At 50.3% G+C, this 21,839-nt stretch overlaps 1 protein-coding gene across 2 annotated transcripts; it reads left to right on the forward strand.

Annotated features, from left to right (window-relative positions):
* The first annotated feature begins 421 nt into the window (after positions 1–421).
* On the forward strand, positions 422–20,265 carry TMLHE (trimethyllysine hydroxylase, epsilon). Of its 2 annotated transcripts, XM_050901474.1 has the most exons (9): positions 422–443; positions 1,208–1,461; positions 7,343–7,524; positions 8,968–9,144; positions 9,888–10,167; positions 11,339–11,458; positions 14,658–14,894; positions 15,617–15,755; positions 16,950–20,265. In XM_050901474.1, exons 3-9 carry the CDS (start codon positions 7,344–7,346, stop codon positions 17,079–17,081), a joined length of 1,266 nt encoding a protein of 421 aa, XP_050757431.1. In that variant the 5' UTR covers positions 422–443; positions 1,208–1,461; position 7,343; the 3' UTR covers positions 17,082–20,265. The 2 variants fall into 2 exon arrangements, with proteins under 2 accessions (XP_050757431.1, XP_050757432.1); XM_050901475.1 differs by lacking the exons at positions 422–443; positions 1,208–1,461; positions 7,343–7,524 and adding an exon at positions 8,673–8,870.
* Positions 20,266–21,839: the final 1,574 nt, after the last annotated feature.

The raw sequence follows: 21,839 nt of genomic DNA on the forward strand, positions 1-21,839 counted from the left end.
CGGGCGCAGGCCGCAGCTAAGCCGAGGGAAGCAGTGGGCCAGCACCGGGCCCGGGGACAGGGCCGCCTCCCCTGAGCTGGGCCGGGAGCCGGAGCCGGAGCCGGAGCCACTGCCGGTCCCAACCCTACGGCTACCGGCAACATGGCGGCCGCCCGCCGGCCCGTGCCCCAGCGCAGTGCGCATGCGCCGCCCCCTTACGCGCGCACCCCCCCCCCCGCCCCCGCGACGTTCTACGCTACAGCGTGCCTCTCTATGGTCTCCCCCCTCCCGGGGCGCTCTACGGTTAAAGAAGTAAAGCGCCTCTTCGCGCTCCCGGCAGCGGCGCTCATCGCACGCCGCCCGCCTGCTCTACGGCCGGAGCCTCCCCACAGACAGCCTCTGTGCGCAGAGGCTTTTCCCCGCTCCCGCCGTCTCCACGCTCTCAGGACACCCAGGTCTCTATGGTGTGTGTGTGCGCGGCGCTCTATCCGCCCACCCAGGTCTCTATGGTGTGTGCGGCGCTCTATACGACGGCCTCCCAGCTCTTTATAGCCACCGGGGCCGCCCTCGGTAGCGTCTCCTGCCGCCGCCCGGTGCGGGCCCTGCTTTGCCCCTCTCCCGCAGAGCGCGGTGCTGGCCCGGCCCGTGCCGCCCCTGCGCGAGCTTCATCCCCCACCGTCTCTATGGGTGCGGGCGCTCTACCCCGCGGCTCGCTCTCTATGGCGGGAGGCGCTCTAACCGAGCCCGCCCGCTCTCGGTGGTGCGGCCCCGCCCCGGGGCGGCCCCGCGGCGCCGCTTGACGCCGCCTGAGGCGGCACCGGCCCCGCTGCCGCTCCCCGGCCCGGCCCCGCGGGCTTGGGGCCCGGTAACGCCGCTCGGGAGGAGCCGGGGTTGAGCCGGGGCGGGTCTGAGCTCCGGGGGAGCTGCCGAGGTGGCTGCCGAGGTGGGTCGGGGCCTGAGGCGGCGGCGGCAGGGGGGGAGGTCGGGGGGGTCTCGGCTCCCCGGGGCGGTTGGAGCTCCCGGCTCTCGTACCGGGCCTGGCTGCTGGGGTCGGGCCTGGCGTTCGCCGGGTCTCGTCTTCCTCTCCCGGAGCCCGCCGTGCCGCTGCCGGGGAGGGAGCTGGCGGTGTGGGGGCTGCTCTTGGGCCGCCTCTGCTGAGCGACCCAGGAGCTCAAAATGCATTTTGTAACGTGGCTTTTTCTTCTTCTTTTTTTTTTTTCTTTGAAAGGGCAGCGAGGCCCTGATTTAAGAGCCTTTGGTTCCTCGGGCTGCGTCGGCTTCCTGAAGTGCCTGCAGCAGTAAACGTGTAAAAGCTTTCAAGCAGCGTTTTTGGCCTGGTAGGTGCCGGGACCAGGAGGAGGAAGCAGGGAAGAGCCGTGACCACCAGCAGAGACCCTTTGTAATTTCTTCGACGTCCCGAGCCCGTCTAAAGCCTCCCTCCATCTTTTCCCCCACCTCAGCCCCGTGCTCGCACGATCCCAGGTAACATTAGCTGTCCTGGAGTTCAGACAGGGATTAAGACATCACATCCCATTAGTCTGTGAACGAAAGCTTGCAGCCAAGGGCAGCTCGTGGGCAGAGCTGTTTTCTCTCCTTCCCTGATAAAAGGCAACCCCTCCCTGCCCGGGAGAGCTGCCTGGCCCCTCTCTGCCAGGGCAGGACCCAGAGCGGGTGAATGAAGTGATTTAATAATAGGAGTTTACTGCAATAAGTATCCCTGTGGGGGATATACCACGAGGGCTGGCTGCTTTGCTGGAAGAAAGAATTAGAGGTTGTTTCTGTGCAGCCTGAAAAGGCTTTGCTTGAGATAGATGGAGAAACTGCAAACAGGAGACAGCAGTAAGGTTCTGGGAAGGGGAGTCTGGAGTCAGGTGGTTGGTGTTAAACATGGGGTGAGCAGATAATTACCTTTCCTTCTAGGAAAATGAAGTAGCTGTGAAGCTGGCAGTGTCTGGGATGTCTCTATTAGCTCCTTAATTTAATTGAAATCCCTTGCGGGGAAGGGCTGGAAGGGGAATCTGATTCCTGACAGCTGAGATCTAATATACTTGTCTGCTGTAGCGGAGCAGTCTGCGGGGGGGCAGGAGCCTTTCTCAGCAGGGGACAGCCAATCTGCCTTTTGTTTCTTTTGTAATTAATAGGTAAGCTAGGTCAGCTCGGGCTGTTAAACCTTTAACTCTGCTGGCAATCCAGTGTCTGTCTCTGAGAGATGCCTGCCATCCCAGGGGAGCTGGCCTGCCGCGGCAGGGGGGTTTGTCACCTGGGTTAGTGTACTTCGCTCACCTGGCACAGCCCTCTCAGGGCAGCGGCTCTGCCTCGGCCTTTGCAGCGCTCCTCTTTTTACCCGTGTTCCCTTTGTAAAGGTTACCTTCGCTCAAGCGGCGGCACTGCGTGGTGTTTGCGTACGTCTTCCAAAGCTGAGAGAAATGTCAGATTAAATGAGCCGTGTGTAGCCAAGAGGCCAGCGGGATGTGAGCCCTGTCTGAGATTTGCAGACAGAGTATTTCTCAGGCTGCCTCGAAAACCAGTGTGTTTTCTCTTTCTCTCTCTTTTTGAAGTGTAAGGCCTGTTGTGCTAATGAAATTTTCCCATTTCGTACGGATCAGAAACCTTTGCTTTAGCCACATGCTTCTAGCAATGAAAAAGGATGCGTGAGTGTAAGCAACTGAATGTTTGGAAATGCGTAACAAAAAACAGGTAGTTTTTTTTTCAGATGCCACATGAGCTTGAAAAACAGGCTGGGCACGCTGTCTCGGAGTGATGAAACAGGTCTGTTCACAGCACCAGCAGTTAGGGCATCAGAGCAGCTTCCCTAATGCCAGCAGGCCGGTGTCACCGTGTTCCTGGAAGGTTTTGGCTAAAAGCTGGCTAAAGACCACAGATCTGTGTGGTTTCTCTTTCCATGTATGTTTTCATTGCTGAAACTATTTGGTTCCTGATTTTTCCAGCTCAGTATTTTTCTTTGCTCAAAATGGGAGTTGTGGCTTTTTATCAAAGAGCTTAAAACCCAGTATTGGTTACTTCAAATGCTTCTTGTGTCAGCAGTGAGACAAAGTGCCGAAGGGCCAGGCGGGAAGTCTCCTGGACAGACGAGCCCCTCCTGAGGCCCACTCTTCCTTCCTCCTCCTTTCACAGCATGTCTCCTGTCTTTTCTCTCAAAAGACTTATGGTAATTCTTCAAATCACAGTGTATTTGAGTTTTCTGCATTTCCCTCCAGCACCTGCAGCTCTCTCCCTCCTGTTCACCCTGTCACTTTTAGCGCGGGTTCTGGGCCTGCTCCTGTTTTTCATCCACCACGTGGTAGACTTTTGGATAGGACGAGCTGCACAGAAGATACTCACATAAAATGTCTGCATGGGATTTTGTCTTGCTTCGGCAGAGGGGCGGACTTGGTAATTGAACATCTCTCCCTTCTCAAAGTCCACTTGCGTTTACGCGCAGGGTAGTTCAATGCCTTCTTCCTCCTGCCCTTTGTTTTTGAGTTTCAGGGGAAATTTCGTGTTGAAATCTCTCAGCTGCTGCATTTCACTGCTGCCCAGGTGAGCTGCGTGTAGTCTGGACAATGTAAAGATGAGAAGCATAAAGGTGAGGTAAACAGGAGGACTGGGGGAAGAGGTAGCTGTTCACATAACTAATTCCAGCCAGGGGAGAGCTGTTAGCTCTGATTAAACAAACAAAAAGGCAAAATGTAAATCTCTTGTAATCATATAGATTTTTCTGTTTTCAACTCCTCTTAGTTTTAGTATCTCTTGGAAAGATTTAATTTAAGGCTTCTCTGTGAGTTGTTTGTGGTGTCTGCTTCCAGCAAGAACAGCAGAGAAGCAAGAGGTCTCATTGATTAGATTAAATATCTGGGTCACTTACCATTACCTGTGTTTATTCTCTGGTAAGTTTTGATATTGGAAGAGGATGAGATAAAAGGAACGTGTGCAGAAAGAGATAAATATGGCTGGAGCTGCTCCAGGCAGAGGCCGCTTTCTAAATGGATTTGTAGATGAGCTTTTCCTATCAATTTTTGGGTCCTGTGTGAGGAGATAGCAGGCGTGTGCAAACAAGCTTGCTTCTTTTTCCCCCCACCCCGCTGGGTTAGTGGATATCCTTGATATCCAAAAGCCACACTGGACAGAGTCTTCCCTCCTCGGTGTCTTTCTCAAAGAATAGTCTTAAGCTTTGTGAGTCGTAATGCTTGGTTCAGGGAGATAAATAGTTTCTCTAAGCTTTGTAAAGCAAATAAACACAGTCAACATTTTGTATAGCTGCAGATTTTTTTCACTTAGTTATTAAGTTTGCATATCAAATTTGACTAATTCTTTTTCCTATACTAAATTTTCAAAGCTGAGGGGGAGGAGAAGCATTCTCCCAGAACTTAGCATTGGCCTTTCTACAAAAACTGATATGCTGGCTGGCTGGAGACCACCAAAGGGAAAAGTAAGTATTGTTGTGTGTCTTCAGATGCCTGGTAACTCTGGCTCAGGCTACGTAAGTTCTCTGGTGCCCCAGTTTCTCTGTAGTGAGAAAGCTGGAGTCTTTCAGGATGTTGCAGCTCAGTCAGCATCTATAAAGTTTCACGGGCTTCGCAGCAGTGTTTGAAGTGGAAGGTCAGTTGTGTTAGCAGAGATCTTGGTTACTGCAGATGTCAGGCAGCAAGCGAGGAGCTCCCAGTGCCTCCCCTCCTGCTACATGGAGTGAAACATCAGCTTCTGATCTGTTTCTGTTTAATATCTTTATCAATGATCTAGACGAGGGGATTGAGCGCACCCTCATTGCCTTTGCGGAGGACACCAAGTCGGGCGGGAGTGTTGATCTGTTGAGGGTAGGAAGGCTCTGCTGAGGGAGCTGGACAGGCTGGAGCGATGGGCCCAGGCCAACTGTATGAGCTTTAACAAGGCTCAGTGCCGGGTCCTCTGCTTGGTCACAACAGCCCCGTGCAACACTACAGGCCTGGGGAAGAGCAGCTGGAAAGCTGCCCGGCGGAAAAGGACCTCGGGGTGTTGGTCAACAGCCGGCTGAAGATGAGCTGGCAGTGTGCCCGGGTGGCCAAGAAGGGCAACAGCATCCTGGCTTGTACCAGCAATAGCGTGGCCAGCAGGACTAGGGCGGTGATCACCCTCCTGTGTTCGAAGCAAATCCTGTGTTCAGTTTTGGGCCCCTCACTATGAGACACTGAGGTGCTGGAGCGCGTCCAAAGAGGAGCAACGAAGCTGGTGAAGGGTCTAGAGCACGAGTCCTGTGAGGAGCGGCTGAGGGAGCTGGGGTTGTTTAGCCTGGAGAAAAGGAGGCTGAGGGGAGACCTTCTCGCTCTCTACAACTACCTGAAAGGAGGTTGTAGCGAGGTGGGGCTCGGGCTCTTCTCCCAAGTAACAAGTGATAGGACAAGAGGAAATGGCTTCAAGTTGCGCCGGGGAGGTTTAGATTGGATATTAGGAAAAATGTCTTCACCGAAAGGGTTGTCAGGCACTGGAGCAGGCTGCCCAGGGAAGTGGTGGAGTCACCGTCCCTGGAGGTATTTAAAAGATGTGTAGACGTGGCGCTGAGGGACATGGATTAGTGGTGGGCTTGGCAGCGCTAGGTTAACGGTTGGACTCGGATGATCTTAAAGGTCTTTTCCACATACACGATTCTATGACTTGCAGGACAGCCTGATTCCCTGCAGCCTGCTGAGGAGTGAGTATTGCATTTTAGCAGCCACAGAAATCAGAAACTTCCGAGTTGAAATCTTTCTGCAGTGCTAAAGCTGTCAGTGACTTGTGCATGGGCTGTGGCTAAGAGCCTTGCAAAATTCGGTGGCTGAAAAGTGTGCATCTTAATCTCAAACCATGTTCTCTCTATAAAAATGTTTCCACTTTTTTTTCTCCTAGAGTTGGCAGTCTGTATTTTATTTTTTTCCTGCTTAGCAAGTTGTTGTCTGGGAATATGGCACCTCTGATTTTATTGTTATTACCAACTTTTGAGATCTCTGCACTGAGTCAACTATGAAGTGGAGAAGCAGGCTGGACAGCCAAAGCACCAGTGCCTGTACTCCTCAGATAAGAAAATGAAGGAAAATCAGAAGTCTAGGATAAGAAATGCTTTCCGAGTCTGTGTCTTATCGAGTGATACCGTGTTTCTACGTGCTTCAGACCAAAGCGCTGTTAAATTCCTGCTGGGTTTAGACCTGACCTCCAGAAATTAATAAACGTGACAGGGCGTTTAGACTGTGGCTTCATATCTTAAAACTTGTAAGGTTTTTGCCCTTGCTCTTTGTATTGAAGAGTTGTTACAAATCTCCCTCTGAGAAATCACCTTCTCATCTCTAGCCTAAAATTAACCACAGTTGGTTTCTCTTCCATGCCAGCTGTGTCCTTCAGCAGAAGTAGAGATCTTCCTCCTCCTCGTTGTTTTGCATACTTTTTCTAGAACTGACCTAATTACTGGATTCCTCTAGTTCTTGTGTCTCTAACCAAGGTCGCTTTTCTCTACTTCCCTGATCACTGTAGCTCTGTCCAGGAATGGTGAATTTAAACCGGGAAGGCCAGAGAGGGGACAAGACCTGCAGCAGATGAGGCTTTGCCAGTATTTTGCACAAGAATGTTGAACACACAGCTGTCTCTTCTGGAATTTCTTTGCCTGATAAATCCTAGGATCTCGTTTGTTTCTTCTCAGGACTATTTTCTGCTGTGGTTTATGGTGGTCACAAAATAAGCGAGACACCCTTGTCTCTCCTCCTTCTGTTTCCAGCTGATGTGCGCAGAATGGATTAGCTTGCTTGTTTAAAAAATTCATTGACCCCCCTAACGATTAGTTCCCTGGTGCTTCCATTACATGCAGTTTTTGAGGGCAGCCAGTTTTCACATGCAACTTCACGGTCTTCCTTCCGGGGTGTTGGTGATGTCTGCAGAAGTATCTACTGCAGCTGGTCTAAACAAGGGTAAAGCACCCAATTTCATGGAGATTGCTGAGTAGTCTGTGTGGTGTTAACAATGAGCGTGGATTGTAGGCACTGGAAAAAGCTTGGCAGCGTCCCGAATTGCCTGGGAGAATGCAAAAGTGACGCTGGTACTTGGACTTGGCAGTGAAGGCGTTTAATACGAGACTCTCCAAACTCTGTGTTTCGTTATTTTTCATGTCCGGATGGTGCCTGGGAGGTAGGTGACTCTCTCCTCTGGCCAGGCTGCCAGTCATCGTGCCCGCTTCTTTTCTTCCTCCTCAATGAACTAATTCTCCCTCGCCTCTTTTGTCAGTAAATTACAATTGTGGAGGATGATTCCCAGAAGTGCTTATGGTGCTTGGCATAAGAGCGCGGAGATCGAGAGCGGGATGCGATGCAGTAGCACAGCTGAGTCACCTTGTTCTTTCCCCTCTCTCTCTGTCCTGGCTGCTCAGGATGTGGTGCAGGAGGCTGGCATGTCTGTTGGAGGTGCCGTGCCGGCTGAGTGGAAGCACTAGACGTGGCTCGCCGTGGCTGCCCCGTGACAGAAGGACTGTCCCCACTGCTGCGGCTCGCTGGCATCACACGGCCCCAGAGTCCCTCAAGTGTGCCTGGCAGTTACACGGTGACCATCTAGGTAGGTGTGTTGGGTGCATGTGTACCTGCTTTTGAGTCTGTTTTGGGGGAGAGGAGTGAGATTTTTCTGACCTCGTTCCCTGGGAGTGATTTTGTTTGTTTGTTTTCTTCTGAAATGGCCTGCGTTAGAGGGATGCACGCTGGAGTCTGTTTCGTGTTCCCTTTGGGAATTCCCAAAGGCAGGACGGAGCAGGTTTGTCTGCTGGCGGTAAGTCTCTTGTGATAAACGAGGCAATGCTAAATGGGAAATCACATCAAGGGATTCCTGAACAATAACTGCATCTGAGCCTTGCCCTATCAGTCATTTGTTTTCTGTGTAATGCTTGGGGCTCTGACTTCCAAGCAGGATGGCTGGTTTGCTGTGTGCCCTGCCCTCTAGCCCCAACTTGTGCAGGTTTTCCTTAAAACACTGATGCATGAAATGTGGTTGTTAGAGCAGGTTTGCAAGCAGCCTGTCTGTCTGTGTGGCTGGATGGCATGAGCAGCAGGAGGCAGGGGGGGCAGAAAAGCCTTTTTGATGCAAATCGTACTGCTGTGAGACTGCTTAAAGAAAAAGCAAGGAGAGTGTGTCTTCATGTGAAGTAACGCAGCAAGCCAGTTATAAATGCTGTCTAATGCTGATTTTTGTCCTTTTGGTTTTGGAGGTGACTTGGTAACTGAGGCACGTGTTTCCCCGTGGCCTGTTTGGTCCAGTGTCTGTCTGCCTGCGTGGTGTCTGCTGAGGCTAGTTAGATGTTGGTACTCTGAGTCACTTGTAAGCAAAGGGAATTGCTTGGTACTTTATCCAACACAGTGGCCCCAAGAAAGGATATGGTTGTTTTCTCACTGCAAAGTGACCTCGGATGCTTGGATTTCAAAACTGAGTAGGGCTAGAGCAGGAAGGGCTCTCCTGTTGCCTCTGCTGGCTCTGACCCCCTTCTGAAGGGCTTTGAGTATTCCTCAGCTGTCCCAGGATGGAACAAGGAGGAGAGGCTTTATTGTAATGCTAAGCGGATATCAAAGCTTTGCATCAAGGTCTTGATGATGTCTGGAACGTTTGTAGAGTTTGGATGTTGGTGTGGTTATTTGGTTGACTCTTATCTCTATTCCTGTGCTGGGGTCTACAACTATGTTATGTACAGCAGCTGCTGTACAGCTCTGAATTTACTACTTGTTGAAGAGAGATGATAGATGTAAGTATGTGACCAGCATGTTTGCTAGCCATGCCCCTTCCTGTTGCAGGATGAGATTGCCTGCAGACTTGGTAAGAAGGGAGACCATGGCGAGATCACTGACAGCCAGGCCTTCTATGAAGATATTCTGCCTGGTCTTCACTGTGTGACAAGCTAGCTTAATTTACGTAAAAAGGTGCTAAGTCTAGCAGCCACTGCACCCTCTCTAAGTGGGATCATAACTTGTGGGTTCTTGGCACCAATGCATCTTTTGAGCCTGTCCTTCTTCGCAGAGCTCAGGTATGCGAACACGCTGATGCGCTTCGATTTTGTCTGGCTGCGGGACCACTGCCGCTCAGCTTCCTGCTACAACACCAAGACGAACCAGCGCAGCTTGGACACGGCTAGCGTGGACCTGGGAATCAAACCCAAGGCGGTCCGAGTGGATGAGACCACGCTCTTCCTCACGTGTAAGTAGCAAAGTGACCGTGCCCTGCGTGTTTTAAGGACCACCAGCCCTGCTTGGAGGGAGCCTTGTTGATGGATCCCACCCTTAGGTTTGCTGGGGAGGGCAGCCTTATCTCTAAATCAGTAGCTGTTTTGGGAAGAGATTTAGCTGTAAGCAGATTTTAAACACTGCTCTTCTGAGCAACGCTGTTACTGTAAACACGCCTCAGTCTTAAATTTCTGTCTGGTTCTCCTCCGCCTCAGCCCTTTTTGGGTAGAGATGTGTGTATCTTCAGTGTCTGGGTATCTTATTGGTTTGTTTGAACACAGCAGCAATGCAGGTGGTGAACAGATTGGTCAAGAAATGGTTGGTTTTCTTTTCCTTACCCTGTCCTATTTGAGCTGGTGTACCTGATGAGAATTCGCATTTTCTGTCCTTTCTCCTCAGCTTCCCAGCCGCTTTCTTCCTTTTGTTGTAGCTTACCTTTATTTATGGGCTTGTCTTCAGTGCTTTACTTCTCCTTGGAGTCCTGTCGGTAGAAAACAAAACCACTGAAGTTGAATTTGGAGTTGTTGCAGCAACGACAATGCTTTTAGGACTTGTGGCCTTAACCAGATAATATTTTGCATCCTGATGCCGTCCAAAGAGTCTGTCACCAGACAAAATTAAAAGGGTGAGGACTGTCCTAGACTGATGGTTGCACTGACCGCGATCTCGGGCTGTTCAGTGCGATTGTGGTGACCGTGACTCTTCTCCTTGTCAAAGGGCCGGACGGGCACGTGACGCGGTATGGGCTGGAGTGGCTGGTGAAGAACAGCTACGAGGGGCAGAAGCAGCAGGTCATGCACCCGCGGATTCTCTGGAACGCAGAAATCTACCGCCAAGCCCAGGTCCCGTCCGTCGACTGCCGGAGTTTCCTGGAGACAGATGAGGGGCTGAAGGAGTTCCTGCAAAACTTCTTGTTATATGGGATTGCTTTTGTAGAGAATGTCACTCCCACCAAAGAGGACACAGAAATCTTAGCGGAAAGGATCAGCTTAATCAGGTAACTAGGGCTGCCCTGGGAAGGCCACTGACAGCTTTGTAGAGGAGCCGTGAAGGGTATACTGTTATTTTCTTCTTGTTTGGAAAGGTGCTGCCTTCTTATCCTCCATATTGTGCAGTGTGGCCTGGTTTGCAAACAAAAGGTCTGGGTCTTCTACAGCCTCTGGCTACTCCGCTTGAACTGAGATGGAGTATTGTGCGGTGGGATCGGACCTCTTCTTAGGCGAGAGCCTGGAGTCACTAGGTTACGGAGCTGCTGCGGGAGCATACGATGACTTTTGTGATAGTGGGACTGCGCACAGAGGGGAGTGACTGAAGGAAGCAGCCTGTCTGGGAAGACTAGAGCTTTGCAAGGAGAGACATTTCCTGTTATGACATGAAAGGTTAGGAGTGCAGCCCTGGTCCTCCCTGGGGGAGTGCAGCCTCCTCCCTGGGAGCCAGGGAGATCAAAACCAATTTGTAGCTCTCGCTAAAGAAAAAGATTGAGAAATGTTTCTTCTGTGTTTTGTTTAAAACACGTCAACAGCGTGGCAACTCGGGGTTTGAGTTTCAAGTTTTATCCAGGAAACTGCAGGAACAGTTTAACTTGGCTTGGGCCATTGGAAGAGGAGGGTTTTCTTTTAATGAATAGTCACTCCAAATAGAAATGAGGGGCTCCAAGGAATATCCAGCCAACTTTTTTCTCCAGGTACCCTCACCCCGTAGCCCCTGAGTGCTGTTTGTCCTTGCCTTCTGTCTGTTCCCTTCTGTGCGCGTTGTAGGGGGCAGGTGGGTGAAAACGCAGGATCCTAAGAACAAGAAATGGGATTATTAGGTAACCCTGCAGTGAGTACAAGCAAGGGCTAGCTGCACTCTGGCAACTCCTCATGTCGCTCAGAGGCTTCCTTGATTTGTCTGGGGCTGATGTTTGTTGTGGAAAGAAGATCTGTATTTGTGGAGGGGAAGCCAGACTCGTTGCCATCGGTCTTTTTGGGAGGAAAGAGAGAAATTGAATACTAGAGGAGGCGTTAGAAGCACCATCTCTTGACAATGTGAATTTTGTTAAGTTGTTCTGCTTCAGTTTACTCTGTGCATAGGATGGAGGGGAGTAACCTCAAATGCAAGAGAGGTTCTGCTTTACCACCACACTGATCCCCGCAGTGCTTTGTGATAACTGCCCACCTCTTTTGCAGGGAGACCATTTACGGTAGAATGTGGTACTTTACCTCCGACTTCTCTCGGGGAGACACCGCCTACACCAAGCTGGCTCTGGATCGTCACACTGACACAACCTACTTCCAGGAGCCCTGCGGGTAAGTGCTTTTGCTGGTTCGCAGTCACACAGTGCAGAAGGCAGGAGCAATTCACAGCGATGTCGTTTTCAGCAGCGCGGACTTCATTGTCTCCAGTGCTGCTGATGGGACGTACTTCTACTAGTCACACAGCGATTCGGGGTCCTGTCTGATCCCTGTGGAGTGGGGTAGTCTGTAGGTCACTTTTTCCTATGCTTGAAACTTCTAGGTCTTTCAGAATGCAGGCAATGATGGACTTGGCAGTTAGCTGGCTGCTGCTTGGTATTGCTGTGGTTCAAGTAGGCTTTGTAGCCACAAAGAAGACTCGGTGCTGTAGTCATTTCTGTGCTGCCCTGACGCTTATCTGACAGTCTCTTCTGTGAAATCACCCTCCTCAGTCTCTGAGGTGACACACAGCATTCAGCCTCACAGGAACGAGCAGTTGATTTGATTTGTCTTTTGGGTACATCTGGCAAGGCTCAGCTCCTCCTGCAGCAAGTGCCGCTTATCAGCTGTTGTACAAAGTTACTACAAAAGTTTGCTTTGACTTAATCCTGGTGACCTGGGGCAAGCCCTCCTCGCCCACATCAGCACTGTCTCTTTTGCTGGCTGAGCTCTGTTAGCGGTAGCCTCCGGGAAAGGAGGGAGAACAGCTCGCCTTGGCACAGCCTGCAGTAACTGTCTCTGCCCTCCCAAGCTGTGCGAGTGGTAGCTGACGTACGTGCTGTGCTCACGTATGCTCCGTGCAGTCGCTCTGCTTCAGTTCAGACAAGTTGGGGGTTGCGTTTTGGCAGCGGTGCAGCCCTGGAGGTAGTCAGAAACCAGGCGTCCCCAGCCCTTCGAAGTTCACACCTGTCTGTGCTTTTAAAAGCAGTTTGTAGCTACAGCATTGTTTCCCAAATGCTAGTTTGGAAACTGCTTTTCTCATACAGCCTCTGGGCTGTGAGGTTTATACACAGCTGGAGAAAGAAAGGCAGCAGCCCTGATCATGGTTCACAGTGAAGTGCAAGAGACTTAGGCTTGATTTCTAGCTTAATATTTTTTTTTTGTCTGCTTTCATCTCAATCGAGAGGGGAATCATCGGGAAACGGCCTGGGGGAGAACGGATGGAAGTACTGAGATCTCTTATGGAACCAGGGCTACAAAGAGAAGTCATCCAGTCCATGCCTCCTGCCCCAGGGCAGGATTAGCTCTTCCCAAGTGAGGCTGTTAACTTGCTAAACATCTTAATGGGAAAGGTCCGTGGTGCAGAGCTGTAAAAGCAGAGGAGGACTAAGGGGTGAGATCTGTTGGCTGCAAGTGGATTTGAGAGCAGCCCTTCAGAGCAGGAAAGGTGGAGTTACGCGGGTGGCACCCTGAGCACTGTTCTCTGTGCCCAGCCAGGCAGGAAGCTTTTGGGTGGTAGCGTTCGTTCTAAAGCAGCTCGGTGTCAGGAGCAAAATAAGCGGATTTTATTGCGCTCTGTGGAGCTAGAAGTATATTTATAAAGCATAGGTCCTGCCACACGCTTCAAGCCAGATCTAGTTGGCTTCCCTGTTTTCAGTGAACAGCTGACTGCGGAACCTGTGTGCTTTCGTGAACTGCACGGTGTTACTTGCTTGACTGACTTGTTTTAGAAGCTCACAAAGTCTTCCCCAAAATCAAATAAAAAAAGTAATTAGTAATCAGCACTTGAGCCTACAAAAGAGCTTTGATTAAACTGCTTGGTGCCAGAACTATAGCGCTTATTAGCTATTTTTATACCTTTCTTTTCCACTTGGAAGGGTTCCCTTCAGGTAGGTGTATTCTCATCTGCAGCCAACTGAAGTACATCAAGCAATGACAGCATGGGCTAAATTAGTAGGGCTAACCATTAATGCTTGCAATTCTGCAAAACCATAGTTGTGCAGGAAGAACATGAATTTCTGGCTTTCCTGAGCCCCCATCTCTGCCAGAAATCCCTTCTTCCCAGGCTGTTTCAGACTTGCTTCCAAAACACTTGAAACAGTCTTTGACCTGCTTCTGAATGAAATGAGGTGTTTTTCAAGAAAGATGCATTCCTTTGAAAGTCTGCTTTCCCCCACTGCTTTGGCTGAAATCAGCCAAATCTGACAATTCTGAAGTTAAATTATTGCCAAGGGTAGAGGATAGAAACTCCCCAAGCTATGGGAAAGACTGCAACATTATCTCACTCGTCAGGCACCAAAGAGCCTGCCCTCAGAAGAGGCTTCTTCGAGTGCCCTGAGCTGTAGGAGGAGGTGGTTGCCTTTGAGGCACAGAGTGTCCTTTGCTCCAGTGCTCCTGGACTGACTTTGTAAAATTATCCTGAAACTGTTGTGGGTAGAAGGGTGGTTGGAGCATCCGGGTGAAAAAGTGCCGGTGAGGGTGGAGCTGGGAGACCCTGCCACATCACTTGCTGTGGGACTGGGTTAAGAGGCCCCGAAGGGAGATCAGAAGATAAAGGCTTTCCCAGAAGGTCGCAGTTAATTTTCTAACCAGTGAAGCTGGCACACTGTGAAAATTGGGAGTAGGTGGCTTGAGGCAGCTCCTGGGTATTTGTTCCTAAGAGTAGAATGCCTGCCTTGCTTGGATGAAGGAAAGGAGAAGCTTCAGAGAAGTAACAGAAGGACAAAAGCTGAGTTGGATGGCTTCCCACTAGGGAGGGGATGTCCCTGTAGGTAAGCTTCTCACTGGGGACTCCTCTGCTCCAGGCTTTCCAAAGGGTCTTTAATGTGTTGCCTTGAGGGACTTCTGACTGCTTGTGGGAGACCCTGATGTATGTGGCTTTGAGTGAGAGTCACCCTGGACTCCCCTTGTAGTTCCTGGAGACCTCAGCAGTGCAACCAGCATTTCTTTAGCTGTTCTCTTGTTCCGAGATGTTCTAGGGAAGTTAGTTTTATGTTTTTGAACCTCTGTGTCCTGCTGTCTGGGTGAACTTTGGGTGACACGGGCCTGATCCTACACCACTTGAGTCTCCCAGACTCATGTCACTTGATTTGGGGAGGCAGCGTAGGCAGTTAGCTGCCTTCTCAGAAAGCAAAACATGTGAGATTGGGCCTGAAGAAATGGCAGGTACAGCCATTTCTTGCTGGTCTGTCTCCATTCCCTGGCAGGTCTTGGTGAAACGAGAAGGGTAGCATATCCATCTACATCTGACTGGGTCTGCGGGGAGCGCCGTTTGTCCATGGGACAGGCAGCCAAGGTCTTTTCTCTTGTGCTCTGGATTTTCTTCCCCATGCAGCATCCAAGTGTTTCACTGCCTGAAGCACGAGGGCACGGGCGGGCGGACGCTGCTGGTGGATGGTTTCTACGCGGCAGAGCAGGTTCTCCGGCAAGCCCCTGATCAATTCGAGCTGCTCAGCAAGGTGCCGTTGAAGCACGAGTACGTTGAGAATGTGGGAGACTGTCACAACCACATGATCGGAGTTGGGCCGGTTCTCAATGTCTATCCCTGGAACAACGAGCTTTATCTGATCAGGTAATTTCAACGTGAGGCCTCTTGCTGATGGGGAGGAGAGGGGATTGTGGCAGACAGTAGTGGTTTTCCAGAAGATACCGTAAACTAAAAACCAATGTATGTTTGAGGGGCAGGGGTGAAACCACAGAAACGCACTGCATTTCCTCCTGGGCTGCGCATTGCTGCTCTAGAGGAAGTGTCAGAACCACTGATACAAAGATGGGTGTCAGTGCTGAGCTTGGATTTTTCACTCCTGTCATCCTCCTTTCAGCTCCATGCCCTCATCTCACCTCATTTGAGAGGCAGTAGAATTTAGCCCTCCTCAGAAAAAGCCTCTAGAAACTAGCCTGGCATACAGGGAACAGGGAGAGCACAGACTGGTCCCCTTCCAAAGGAAATTTGGGCTGCTTTTTGAAACTCCGGCTTGGCTTAGTGCCAGAGGCTGTCCAGCACTGCTTTGCGCTTTTATTCTGAACAGCCCTCAGTCTTATCCATTGCTGTGGCACATCCTTCCCTGGAAAACGAGCAAAAACAGTTTTACACTTGACAGCAAACTCCTCCTTGCTCCCAGTGTTGTGTATTCTCCTGAAAGTCCTGCACTTGCAGCATAACCTCCCTAGTCATCTCTATAGCCTCCCTTAAATACTGACTAATCCTACAAGCTCCTGAGGTTCCCTTTTAGAAATACCTGGCTGTGCTTGTGGAGCCATGTGGGCAGTCTCTTCTCTCTTCTTTACTTCTAGATACAATAACTATGATCGTGCTGTCATCAACACTGTGCCTTACGATGTTGTGCATCGCTGGTACGCTGCTCACCGCACACTCACCGCAGAGCTCAGGAGACCAGAAAATGAACTGTGGGTCAAACTGAAGCCGGGCAAGGTAGGACTTGGAGTTGGGAGGTTTGTGTGTGTTTGGTACAGGGAGGGTGGCAGGGCGCTCCTTTGGATGTGCAGGCTTGTTGCCGCTGAGGTAAATGCTTCAGGCAAGCTCCAAATGCTGCAGTTTTCCTCTTTACAGCTGTTTTAAGGTGCCCTGTGTTACAGTACTGGCATCTGTTGTGTGTGTGTGTGTGTGTTACTACTGTCCTGAAAGAATATGAGCTTCCAGATAAGGCAGAAATGTTTAATTCAAACTCTGCCTCAGAGAGAAGTTAGCCCCAACTGGGGGAGAGGAGGAAGATCTTTCCAGTCACTGAAATGAGGACCCTCAGAAGCAGAGAGGCTGGGAACACTTAATGTTCAGCCTCTAACTTCTTCCAGAAGGAAATTTTATTTTGTTGGCAATATAAAGGTGTGGGAAGCTGAATTTACCTCTGTTCTGAGGTTGTTTTTGAAGCCTTACATAGCCTAGGACTCCTGTGATTCGCTGGCAATCTTCACTGTCCCAGAAATGGCTAAGGTGCCTTAGCACACCTTGGTACGGAAAGGAAAAAGCTCTGCCCTGCGTTTGAAAGGCTGATGCTGGGTGCAGCTTTTGGAGGAGCTTGAAGAGCTAGAGCCGCAGTTGTAGACTTGAAGGTATTACGGTGCATGGCTTCTTCCTTCAACTGTGCCTGCTTGAAGGGGTTTTATTCCTACAGGTTCTAGATTCAGCCTGAGCCCAGGGCCCCAAAAATGAAAGGGTCCAGCAGGGAAGACGAGCATATCAGAGCCCCTACGCCTCTCTCTTCCCGAGGACACCTGGGGGGGAAGTGACACCGTAGAGGCAGAAGACGGCCAGTTTCTGCTGCTGGTGAACTATTGCCCACCCTCTCCAGTAGAAAAGCAAAGAAACGGCCCAGAATGTATTTCTGTGCTTTGCTAGCTGCCATGTTTTAACTTGTGGTTAGCAGCAGAGCAGCACTGCTGGCTTCAGGTAAAACAGCTGTGCTAGACCACATGAAACATCTGGCTGTAGTCTCACGTGCTGTCTCTGACAGTGTTGAACAGGAAGGGTCATGCCCACCGTGGCATACCCTTACTTGCTCTTCCAGTCTCTAGGGATCTCCAGCTCCAGGACCTGTCCTGTCAGAGGGTCCTGGCCCTGGCTGCAGTGGTTGCCCTTCTCCTCACGGCCTTTTCTCTTCGCCTGCAGGCGCTGTTCATAGATAACTGGCGGGTCCTGCACGGGCGGGAAGCATTCACAGGGTACCGCCAGCTCTGTGGCTGCTACCTGACGAGAGACGATGTGCTAAACACCGCACGCTTACTGGGACTCCAAGCTTAGCCCAGACCACCCTCCGCGGAGAGGCAGTCAGACCTCCAGCACCACCACGCTGGCGCGTCACCACGCCGAAGATGTTGCACATACCTCAGACACCTCCACCCTCTCCAAGCAGTTCTTGGTTGCCCGCTCAGGAGAGGGAGCAGGTGGAAGCCAAAGGTTATGGGAGCTTTATGGGACCCTGTTCTGCCTCTGAGCACGGTCGGCTCTTGCTGTCTGTGCACGCAGCCTGGTCTTTCCAGCCAGTCAGTCTCGGCTCTGCTGAGCGAGGGTTAATCGCAGTGTGGGAAGTGCTCCCAGCACCTGTTGATGTGAAGTGCTCCTCCAGTCAAGTGCCTTCAGGATCTGAAATCTTTGCATTTTCCCCTGTTTGTTCAGCCTTTTTGTCAGCTGGCAGTTCTAGGGGGTTTTTTTAGCAGAGCAGAATGGAAATCTTTGGGGTCTTGTCTCACCCCAGGCTGGACTTTACCCCTGCTAGAGAAAATGAAAATCTATGGTCCCTATTTGATGAAAACGCCACTACTCAAACTGAGGGCTGTTGGCATATTTCAGTGACTTCTTTCCTCTTAAATGTACGAGGTACCCCTATAACAGTCACTGATACAAGCCATGCTGCTGAGATGGCCTGGAAGGAGAACCTGGTATAGTTAGGGTATTTCTGAAAAGGTTTAGGTTAGAAGGAAAGGGGGAAGTAGCAAGATCTGCATGTTGGGAAGGAGAGATGACTGTGTTAGATGAGGGATGTATTTCCTATGTTTCCTTGACTTCCAGTAATGTAATGCTTGTGTTCTTTCTGCCTGTTGCACTGTGCTTGTATCAAGGGTGAAGGCTCAGCAGCTACAGTATTTGCTGACAAATTTCCCACTGTGCCTGCTCTTTCATCTTTTTCTGAAGAAGGAATTTGTGTTAGGTTATCGTTATGCTGGCTGCTGGATGAGGCTGACCGTTTGGGGTTTTTCCCCACCAGATTCTGCTGCACGTGAAGGTAACGAACACAGACGTGCCCTTCGGCTCCTGGTAGCTGGGAGGATAAATTGGAGTCTGGCACATTGAAGGGCCACAGTGTAAGGAACAAAAGCAAATCCTATCGTTATTAGAAGCATTGGAATTTTAGAACCAAGAGGAGACTTTAGGATTTGTTTGTTTTTCATTCCCCCTTATTTTTGGGAGCGTTCACTCTCCTCTTGACTAGACCTTAAAACAGGGCTGGTCCCTTTCACTCCTGACTTTCCAGTGCAAGCAAGACGCTCTTGTGTCCAAGGCACGAGTGCAGTGCAGATGCATATGTGCTAAACTTGCTGCCCTCATTGAATCGTAATACTGAATATATGGATCCTAGTGTTAAGAGACACTCTTGAAAGCTTCTCTTCACGTGGACTGAGCTACATGATGCTGTCTTTCGCAGTATTTCCCGTCTGCGGTGAGCCACTGCTGCAATCGTCAGGAGTTGAAAGGGGTTTCTGAGTGAAAGCTTGGCAGGAAGCTGTTGATCAGAGGGTATGTGAGGAAGTGAAACATGAGCAATGGTGGCAGGTAATACAAGCTTGAAGTGAGCTGGATTTGGTCAGGTATGTGTCCCAGGGCCTGTGAACAGCAGCCTCAGACACAGGCAGGAACTTGAATTTTCCTCTAGGCTGGGCCAGTGAATTCCTTGAGCAGCCTGCAGCATATATTCTGTTACTTTCTTTATCAGGCATTTTGTTTATAGGTTCTCCTTAGGTGCCAGCACAACTTAGATGCGAAGTTTTACAAATCTTCGTTCATCATGTTGAAGTAGGAAACCACAGCGGTTACGTACGCTGTCCCTCGCGCAGCCCAGCTCAGATGCTCCGGGGCTGGCTTCACCCTGTCTTTCTGGGTGAAGCCGTGGCCTGGAGCGTGGGGCAAGAGGTGGTGACAAAAAAAACGATCTCTGTGTTAGTTGACGAAGGAGGGGACAAAGGACCCTGATCAGTATTTGAAACCCTTGAGCAGTGGAGCCCTCTTTCAAATTATTTGAGGGTATCAAGGGTTCCTGAGCTCTTTTTTGCTTCCCTGTGCCCCCAGGATACGAGGGAAAGCGCTTGGGTAATGTGGAAACCTTCCCTTAGTCAACGAGGTCGGCTTTACCTTCCCCTGCTCAGGGGACCTCCATCTTTATCAGCTGCAAGCTGAAAATCTGCCGCTACCCTGAGCTGGAGCGTGCAGGACTATGGCTAGGGCAAGGGCGAACCGACCAAAGTGTACTGATGACAGATTGTCGTGACATAAGTGCCTTTCTGACGAGGAACGTGGTGACTGTAGCTCTGCCTCCCCGTGCGGCTGCTGCTACCAAGGGCTGTGGTCTTCAGACACCAACCTCCTCTTAGGAGCCAACTCCAAGCCAACACGCTCCTCAAGGTGATTGTGTAATCTGTTTGGGGGAAAATTGTTCACGGTGAATGTAGAAGAAACACATTTCCTCATAGATATTATTCAAGTTAATTTAGCCACCCCAACAATAAAACGTGGAGTGGAGAGAGCTTTGTTTAAATCTTGTGCTTCACCTCTCCCCGCTTCTCCAGAGGGCTGAATTCTTCCTAAGCAGCTTGTGAGCATCAAAACTTTATCTGAAGGACCAGAACTTCTTGGCAGTTGCCGCCTGTCTCATATGGGTGTTTGTTGTGCCGTGTTACAGAACAGGTTCTGTTTGCTGTAATGATACCGGATCAGTTTTTGTAATCAAGCTTTTTCAGTTCTTTCAGCCAATAAATGAACTGCTTCCTTCTCCTTCCCACTGCAATGGTGATCCAATGTATGTCTTTAAGACATTTTCCAAAACTGAGAAATCAAGTCTCCAAATAAATGAGTTATAAAGCAGTCAGCTTAACAAAATATGTATTTCAGGCAATCATGAACTTTGAAAATAAGACTGTATTGCCCATCGAAGGTGGAATAAACGCGAGGAGCAGTAAACCAATGCATCTCTGTTGACTTCTCATCGTTCATTCTTTCAGTGGCCACACGATGGCAGAAGATGCAAGAAATTCATATTAAAAAGTCACTGATGAGTCCTATCCCTACGCGGCTTTAGGGCTAGCGGTGATGCTGGCTCTGGTTCTTCTGCTGTGCTACAGCCACTTCTTTTGAGAACCCCAGGAATTGCTGTTCAGAGGCCCATATGACTATGAACATTTTTGAAGAGCTGCAGGGTGTGATGTCCCACAGAAGGGTGGAGAGGGGAGGGGAGGGGAGGTGAGGGGACATGTGGAGGGGATCTGAGCGCGCAGCGGGGGGATCTGAGGTGCATGGGGAAAAATGGAGGTGGTTTGAAGGTGCGTGAGGCAGGAAGGAAGCTGAGCTAAGCACAATCTGAGGGCCAACAGAGCTAACCTGATGGCAGCCGGAGAGGAAAGGAGCTACGTGAGGGCTGTTGGAGGGCAGTGCGTACCCTGGGGCCCTTGGTTCCCATCTGCGTACGTCCCGGGGCCCACAGTTTGGTCCCTGTTGCTACTGGGGGCCATCTCTCCCTAACCTTGTGCACCCTGAACAAATTCCCCCGCCCCATGTGCACCTTCAGTTGCCTCCACTTGCCCTCTGGTCCGCTCCACGCTGCCCCATTTGCCCTCCAGTGCCCCCCCACATCCCTCTGGGGTGTCTTGCCTCCCCAGGATCCCCCTCTCATCCCCTTGGGACCTCTCCCCTTCCTCTTGGGTGTGCAGCAGAGCCCGTCATTCAGCTTTTGGTGCTCCCCGGAGTCCTCAGTCCTTCAGTGAAAGCAGAGCCTCCTCCCATTTACCTGCTGGTCCCATCAGGAGCCCCCATTTTTCCTCCAGTATGCCCCAGAGCTTTCTGTTTTCCTCCCAGTGTGCTCCAGAGCCCCCCGCTCACCCACAGGTCGCAGGATTGCTCTGTTTCACCTTTCGGTGCATCCCCCCTTTGCCCTTTGGTCCCCTCCGTTAGCCCTCGGGCGCAGGCAGGAGCCTTTCCCTCCTCACAGGACTTGCACGCAGCAGTAATAAGCTGGTTTCAACCCAGCAAAGAATAGTTCGATAGAAAGAGAGGCTACCAAAAAAGGAAAAAGAATGCATGTCTCGTTCTTGCAACCGTTTGATCCGCGCTTCCCTCGATTATAATCTACGTGTAGTGATTAAAAGCCTTTTCTTATATAATAAAAATGTTTTAATTCTGCACTTGGTGTACTGAAATTATTCTTAGCTAAGCTGAAAAATATTTACATTTTTAGCTTTACTCTTCATTTCTTTCCTTTTTGGCTGCTGGAAAACGTAGAAGCTATTTTAATAGGGTCCTTCAGCTAAGTTAACTAAAGTTAGTAATTAACTTGATAAAAAACCTTAGTTCAAGCCTGAACTGTCAGGATCGGAGAGACACTAACAGTTTTGCCATGGCAATGGGGCAATATGAATTTACAGGAAAACAAGGCGGAAGCAAATTAGTATGTGGCAAGTATCGCAATTTCAAGGAAAGGCAGATGGTGCAAGCGAATTTCCTTGTGATTAACCTCAGAGGCGAGCAGGAAGGGTGGGCTGCTGTGTAGAGTATGTGAAATATTAAAGGTAACGTGCAGACCGCACGGCAAACCTCACAGTAACAAATTCTCCTGGAAACTCTTCCTTACACCTCCTGCTCTTCTTAAATTCTTAAATAATCCGCAGCAACGCAGACTACCTCTGTTTTGAGGTGACAGTTTTGAGCAGGGACACGTGAGGACTCTCTCTCCCATGCGCCCAACAATTGGTATCTGCTAATTTTGCCCAGCATCTCTTTTCTCCTCACCTTTTT

The sequence above is a fragment of the Gymnogyps californianus genome, chromosome 9, assembly GCF_018139145.2.
Source record: "Gymnogyps californianus isolate 813 chromosome 9, ASM1813914v2, whole genome shotgun sequence".
Lineage (NCBI taxonomy): Eukaryota > Metazoa > Chordata > Aves > Accipitriformes > Cathartidae > Gymnogyps > Gymnogyps californianus.

Excerpts from the sequence above, each read along its gene's own strand:
- TMLHE (XM_050901474.1), top strand. The coding sequence starts at position 7,344 with ATGTGGTGCAGGAGGCTGGCATGTCTGTTGGAGGTGCCGTGCCGGCTG. Across the intron at positions 9,145-9,887 it reads GACCACGCTCTTCCTCACGT|GGCCGGACGGGCACGTGACG; the intron begins GTAAGTAGCAAA and ends TCCTTGTCAAAG. Across the intron at positions 15,756-16,949 it reads TCAAACTGAAGCCGGGCAAG|GCGCTGTTCATAGATAACTG; the intron begins GTAGGACTTGGA and ends CTTCGCCTGCAG.